Here is a 6,995-nt window from a genome sequence, read left to right on the forward strand (position 1 = left end):
TACAATTTATCAATGTAAAACCATGTGATTTCATGACATGACCACAAGAGGGCAGCATATACTCACAATCAGTCACTTACTCTCAGCCTGATCTACCTAGTCCTGGTTCAGGGCCTTCTAACCCAACAAACACACTGTGCTAGTAAAGGGATGGGTACCAATCACATTTAAATACGGTTCCAATCCAAAGAATCACTTGATTAAAGTACAGTGTTTTATGTTCCTATTTCCAAACAAGGTGTTACTGTTCAAACTGTGTGTCCTTTTACAGTGGCCAAATATATTAAATATACTAGCTAAATAAAACCTCTGCTTTTTTTTAAATGAACGCTTAGGCGTACTACGCTACTGTATTTGAATGTTGGTCATTATGGTGTTTTCTGAGGTGGTACTTTTTTCAGATCCACCGGTGTAGTAGAATTTGCATGCAGGTGCAATTCCAGGACGTTAGATGGCAGTAGTGTAAAGGCTACAGCAGAGTCGTGTATAGAGAGAGTATGGACAACTTGGTTTCAGAGTTGGTAGCAAACATGGCGCCCGGTTGTCACGTGAGGGCTTTTTGACCAATCAGAGAGCGTATGGCCAGAGGATCTCCTAATCGTTTGGTCAAAAGCCCCTCACGTGACGACAGGGCGCCATGTTTGCTACCAATATTAGGCAAAAGCTCCTCACGTGATGACAGGGCGCCATGTTTGCTACCAATATTAGTCAAAAGCTCCTCACGTGATGACAGGGCGCCATGTTTGCTACCAATATTAGGCAAAAGCTCCTCACGTGACGACAGGGCGCCATGTTTGCTACCAATATTAGTCAAAAGCTCCTCACGTGATGACAGGGTGCCATGTTTGCTACCAATTTTGACAATTATTTGGCCATACTCTCTCTATACACGGCTTTGGGATACAGCAGAGTCGTGTATGGAGAGAGTATGGCCAACTCGGTTTCAGAGTTGGTAGCAAACATGGCGCCCGGTTGTCACGTGAGGGGCTTTTGACCAATCAGAGAGCGTATGGCCAGAGGATCTCTTAATCGATTGGTCAAAAGCCCCCTCACGTGACGACAGGGCGCCATATCTGCTACCAATATTAGTCAAAAGCTCCTCACTTGATGACAGGGCGCCATGTTTGCTACCAACTTTGAAAATGATTTGGCCATATGGCTTTGGGCTGCAGCAGAGTCGTGTATAGAGCGAGTATGGCCAACTCGGTTTCAGAGTTGGTAGCAAACATGGCGCCCGGTTGTCACGTGAAGGGCTTTTGACCAATCAGAGAGCGTATGGCCAGAGGATCTCCTAATTGTTTGTTCAAAAGCCCCTCACATGACGACAGGGCGCCATGTTTGCTACCAATATTAGTCAAAAGCTCCTCACGTGATGACAGGGCGCCATGTTTGCTACCAATTTTGACAATTATTTGGCCATTCTCTATACACGGCTTTGGGCTACAGCAGAGTCGTGTATATAGAGAGTTTATGGACAACTCGGTTTCAGAGTTGGTAGCAAACATGGCGCCCGGTCGTCACGTGAGGGGTTTTTGACCAATCACATGGCGCCCGGTCGTCACGTGAGGGGTTTTTGACCAATCAGAGAGCGTACGGCTAGAGGATCTCCTAATCGTTTGGTCAAAAGCCCCTCACGTGACGACAGGGCGCCATGTTTGCTACCAATATTAGTCAAAAGCTCCTCACGTGACGACACGGCGCCATGTTTGCTACCAATTTTGACAATTATTTGGCCATACTCTGTCTATACATGGCTTTGGACTACAGCAGAGTCGTGTATAGAGCGAGTATGGCCAACTCGGTTTCAGAGTTGGTAGTAAACATGGCGCCCGGTTGTCACGTGAGGGGTTTTTGACCAATCCGAGAGCGTACGGCCAGAGGATCTCCTAATCGATTGGTCAAAAGCCCCTCACGTGACGACAGGGCGCCATGTTTGCTACCAATATTAGTCAAAAGCTCCTCACGTGACGACACGGCGCCATGTTTGCTACCAATTTTGACAATTATTTGGCCATACTCTGTCTATACATGGCTTTGGACTACAGCAGAGTCGTGTATAGAGCGAGTATGGCCAACTCGGTTTCAGAGTTGGTAGTAAACATGGCGCCCGGTTGTCACGTGAGGGGTTTTTGACCAATCCGAGAGCGTACGGCCAGAGGATCTCCTAATCGATTGGTCAAAAGCCCCTCACGTGACGACAGGGCGCCATGTTTGCTACCAATTTTGACAATTATTTGGCCATACTCTCTCTTACAGGGCTTTGGACTACAGCAGAGTCGTGTATAGAGCGAGTATGGCCAACTCGGTTTCAGAGTTGGTAGTAAACATGGCGCCCGGTTGTCACGTGAGGGGTTTTTGACCAATCCGAGAGCGTACGGCCAGAGGATCTCCTAATCGATTGGTCAAAAGCCCCTCACGTGACGACAGGGCGCCATGTTTGCTACCAATATTAGTCAAAAGCTCCTCACGTGACGACACGGCGCCATGTTTGCTACCAATTTTGACAATTATTTGGCCATACTCTGTCTATACATGGCTTTGGACTACAGCAGAGTCGTGTATAGAGCGAGTATGGCCAACTCGGTTTCAGAGTTGGTAGTAAACATGGCGCCCGGTTGTCACGTGAGGGGTTTTTGACCAATCCGAGAGCGTACGGCCAGAGGATCTCCTAATCGATTGGTCAAAAGCCCCTCACGTGACGACAGGGCGCCATGTTTGCTACCAATATTAGTCAAAAGCTCCTCACGTGACGACACGGCGCCATGTTTGCTACCAATTTTGACAATTATTTGGCCATACTCTGTCTATACATGGCTTTGGACTACAGCAGAGTCGTGTATAGAGCGAGTATGGCCAACTCGGTTTCAGAGTTGGTAGCAAACATGGCGCCCGGTTGTCACGTGAGGGTTTTTTGACCATTCAGAGAGAGTATAACCAGACCATCTCCTAAATGATTGGTGAAAGGCCCCTCACGTGACAGGGCGCCATGTTTGAGACCAACTGGACGACAAGGGGCTACAATGAGTTGCCAAGAAGTAGTCTTTGCCATTAAGTACAATGTGCCATTCTTTTGTTGTTGAGTCCTACAAAGTGTTCATATTGTAAGTATTGTACTTATTCATGACCAGATTTGGAGATACCTTGCACTCTTGAATCGATGCGGTCCCAATTCCCGGCACCTGGGAATCCATACCAGTACTCAACAGTACCAATTGTCAAATGTTCAATATGTTCATTGTTTCAAATTTTATTTTGTGTGTCCTGTCCAGTTATCATGTTTTGTTACATATTCATCTCATTTGCAAGTACTGTACTGTATCATAACATATAGTAGACTTTGCATGCAGTTGCAATTCCAAGACTTTAGATGGCAGTAGTGTGTAGGCAACGGTGTAATGTCTTAACCAGAAAGTGGTCTTTTTTTTTTTGGTTGAGTCCTAAAACGTGTTTATACTGTAAGTGCTGTATTTTATTTATTACTCACCAGCTATTTGATTGCAAATTACATCTTGGTTGTAGTTTTAAATACCAAATGTATATTATTATGTATTTTAAAATGTACTGCTTTTATATTTCCTGTATTCTATATTATTACTTTGAACTGTTTTATATTTACATTTTTTTATCCTGTAAAGCATCTTTGAGAACTCTGAAAAGCGCTATGTCAAATAAAATGTATTAATATTATTAATATTATTATTTAGAGGCGTAGAAATCGCCATGTAAAATGGCTAATGCTAACTGGTAGCATGTACATGGCAAATCCAATATAAATTAGCATGAAGAAAGTGGAGCCTTACTCTACTTTCGAGTGTCTTTTTCTTGCCCTGTTGGAATGGAAACTTGTAACATTACATGGAAGAAGTAGGTCGCTCTGAGTGGTTGACTGCTTGTTTCCCCGCCAAGGGCTTGAGCCGCTGCAGAGTCTGCAACTGGACAAAACATTGTTTGATTTCACGTGAATCGGTCCGCGGTAGTAAAGACGGACTTCGGTCGTTACCTATAAAAGTTATCCAGTAAGCGAGACCATAAAGAGAATGATGAAGTTTTGATAGCGGACTATAAAAAAAGACGGTCTTGAGGTGCCAGAAGGACCCGGGTAATGTGCGAAGGAGTGGCGGGGCCGGGGGGGTGGAAAAAAAAAAGCTTCTCAGGCCGACTTCTACTTATTGTGTCTTTATTAAACGCTAGGAAGGTTAAACACAGACAATTTATTGACGGTTACCATGGCGACATGCAAACGCCATCACTACGGACAAGCAGACAGGAAGTAGGAAAGTTGGGCGCTGTACAAATCCCGAGTGACTTCAGGGCTGACACGAAGACCAGGAATGAAAAACGATAGAATAGTCGATTGGCTACACGTAAACACGGAGAGGTACGTCAAAAAGGCGGCAGGGGGGGCTGTGGACTCACCTGCCGGGGTTACCTGACCAAGGTTTTCCTCGGGGACGTTTGCAGGTCAAACCGGCGGCAAGGCGACTTCTAGGACGAGGAAGAGGCGACCTCGGCCGCCCTCGCCCCCCTCCGGGTGTACTCCACCTCCTCCTTGTTGGGGTGGGAGGAGTTATCCGACTTGCTGCGGCTGAACTCCGCCCCGACGTAGCTGACGGCGGCGCGGACGCGGGCGGAGCCGCAGAGCAGCGTCTTGAGGAAGGCGCGGCGCATCTCGTTGCTGGTCAGCGTGTAGATGAGCGGGTTGGTGGCGGAGTTGAGGACGGCGAGCGCCAGGAACCACTCGGCCTTGTAGAGGATGGAGCAGTGGAGCGTGTGGCAGGCGGCGTCCAGCAGCAGCAGGACGAAGAGCGGCGCCCAGCAGGCGATGAAGCAGCTCAGCACCACCATGACGGTCCGGAGCAGCGCCATGGACTTCTCCGAGCTCTTGCCGCCGTTGGGCGCCTTGCGGAAGACCAGCTGGCGGCTGCGGGCGCGCACCAGCGCGTAGATGCGGGCGTAGAGCGCCACGACGGCCATGAGGATGACGCTGAAGACGGTGGTGCAGAAGAGGATGTAGGTCTTGTGGTAGAGCGGCAGCACGGTGGAGCAGTGGCTCAGCTGCCCGATGCAGTTCCAGCCCATCAGCGGCAGGCCGCCCAGGAGCGCCGCCACCATCCACACGGCGCTGATGAGCGGGAAGACGCGGCTGGCGCTGCCGCTGTTGTGCAGCTTCATCTTCAGCATGGTCAGGTGGCGCTCCACCGCGATGGCCAGCAGGCTGAAGACGGACGCCGCCAGCGCCACGAACATGGAGCCCTCGCGCAGGAACCACTGCGTGGGCGTCAGCTTGTAGGTGTTGGCGCCCGACAGCAGGATGTTGGCCGTGTAGACCACGCCCGCCAGCAGGTCGGACAGCGCCAGGTTCCCGATGAAGTAGTACATGGGCTTGTGGAACTTCTTGGTCCTCCAGATGGTGGCCAGGACCAGGAGGTTCTCCAGCACGATCAGGCAGCAAACCACGATGAAGACCACCGAGTCGGCCTTCAGGCCCGAGCCCCCGTCCGACTTGCGGAACTTTCCCGTGTAGTTGTAGTGCCTGGCGATGAGGTCCGAGTGGGCGGGGTCAGCCATGGCCCAGGCGGACAACTCTGAGGGCGCGAGCCTGCCTTCAGTGCGTCATGGCGCCCGCCTGCCAGCGGGGGGAGCGGCGGGACACGCCGACATCTGTGGAAGCATCCGACACACTTAGAAGTGAAACTAACATCCGACACACTTAGAAGTGAAACTAACATCCGACACACTTAGAAGTGAAACTAACATCCGACACACTTAGAAGTGAAACTAACATCCGACAAACTTCGATGTGAAACTAACATCCGACACACTTAGAAGTGAAACTAACATTCGACACACTTAGATGTGAAACTAACATCCGACACACTTAGAAGTGAAACTAACATCCGACACACTTAGAAGTGAAACTGACATCCGACACACTTAGAAGTGAAACTAACATCCGACACACTTACAAGTGAAACTAACATCCGACACACGTAGAAGTGAAACTAACATCCGACACACTTAGAAGTGAAACTAACATCCGACACACTTACAAGTGAAACTAACATCCGACACACTTAGAAGTGAAACTAACATCCGACACACTTACAAGTGAAACTAACATCCGACACACTTAGAAGTGAAACTAACATCCGACACACTTAGAAGTGAAACTAACATCCGACACACTTGGAAGTGAAACTAACATCCGACACACTTAGAAGTGAAACTAACATCAGGCATACTTAGAAGTGAAACTAACATCCGACACACTTAGAAGTGAAACTAACATCCGACACACTTAGAAGTGAAACTAACATCCGACACACTTAGAAGTGAAACTAACATCCAACACACTTAGAAGTGAAACTGACATCCGACACACTTAGAAGTGAAACTAACATCCGACACACTTAGAAGTGAAACTGACATCCGACAGACTTAGAAGTGAAACTAACATCCAACACACTTAGAAGTGAAACTGACATCCGACACACTTAGAAGTGAAACTAACATCCAACACACTTAGAAGTGAAACTGACATCCGACACACTTAGAAGTGAAACTGACATCCGACACACTTACAAGTGAAACTGACATCCGACACACTTAGAAGTGAAACTAACATCCGACACACTTACAAGTGAAACTAACATCCGACACACTTAGAAGTGAAACTAACATCAGGCATACTTAGAAGTGAAACTAACATCCGACACACTTAGAAGTGAAACTAACATCCGACACACTTAGAAGTGAAACTGACATCCGACACACTTAGAAGTGAAACTAACATCCGACACACTTACAAGTGAAACTAACATCCGACACACTTAGAAGTGAAACTAACATCCGACACACTTAGAAGTGAAACTAACATCCGACACACTTACAAGTGAAACTAACATCCGACACACTTAGAAGTGAAACTAACATCCGACACACTTACAAGTGAAACTAACATCCGACACACTTAGAAGTGAAACTAACATCCGACA

General features: G+C 47.9%; 2 protein-coding genes across 2 annotated transcripts in view; one reads left to right on the forward strand and one right to left on the reverse strand.

The window, feature by feature from the left end:
- Positions 1-4,160: 4,160 nt before the first annotated feature.
- On the reverse strand, positions 4,161-5,657 carry LOC133635915 (sphingosine 1-phosphate receptor 1-like). Its single transcript, XM_062029373.1, has one exon. It carries the CDS (start codon positions 5,566-5,568, stop codon positions 4,486-4,488), a length of 1,083 nt encoding a protein of 360 aa, XP_061885357.1. The 5' UTR covers positions 5,569-5,657; the 3' UTR covers positions 4,161-4,485.
- Positions 5,567-6,995, forward strand: part of LOC133636393 (thrombospondin type-1 domain-containing protein 7A-like) — a 162,426-nt gene continuing 160,997 nt past the window's right edge. The window contains 1 exon segment of the mRNA XM_062030385.1: positions 5,567-5,663. Within this exon segment, the coding sequence (XP_061886369.1) occupies positions 5,567-5,663 (97 nt within the window).

Source organism: Entelurus aequoreus, linkage group LG20 (genome assembly GCF_033978785.1).
Source record: "Entelurus aequoreus isolate RoL-2023_Sb linkage group LG20, RoL_Eaeq_v1.1, whole genome shotgun sequence".
Lineage (NCBI taxonomy): Eukaryota > Metazoa > Chordata > Actinopteri > Syngnathiformes > Syngnathidae > Entelurus > Entelurus aequoreus.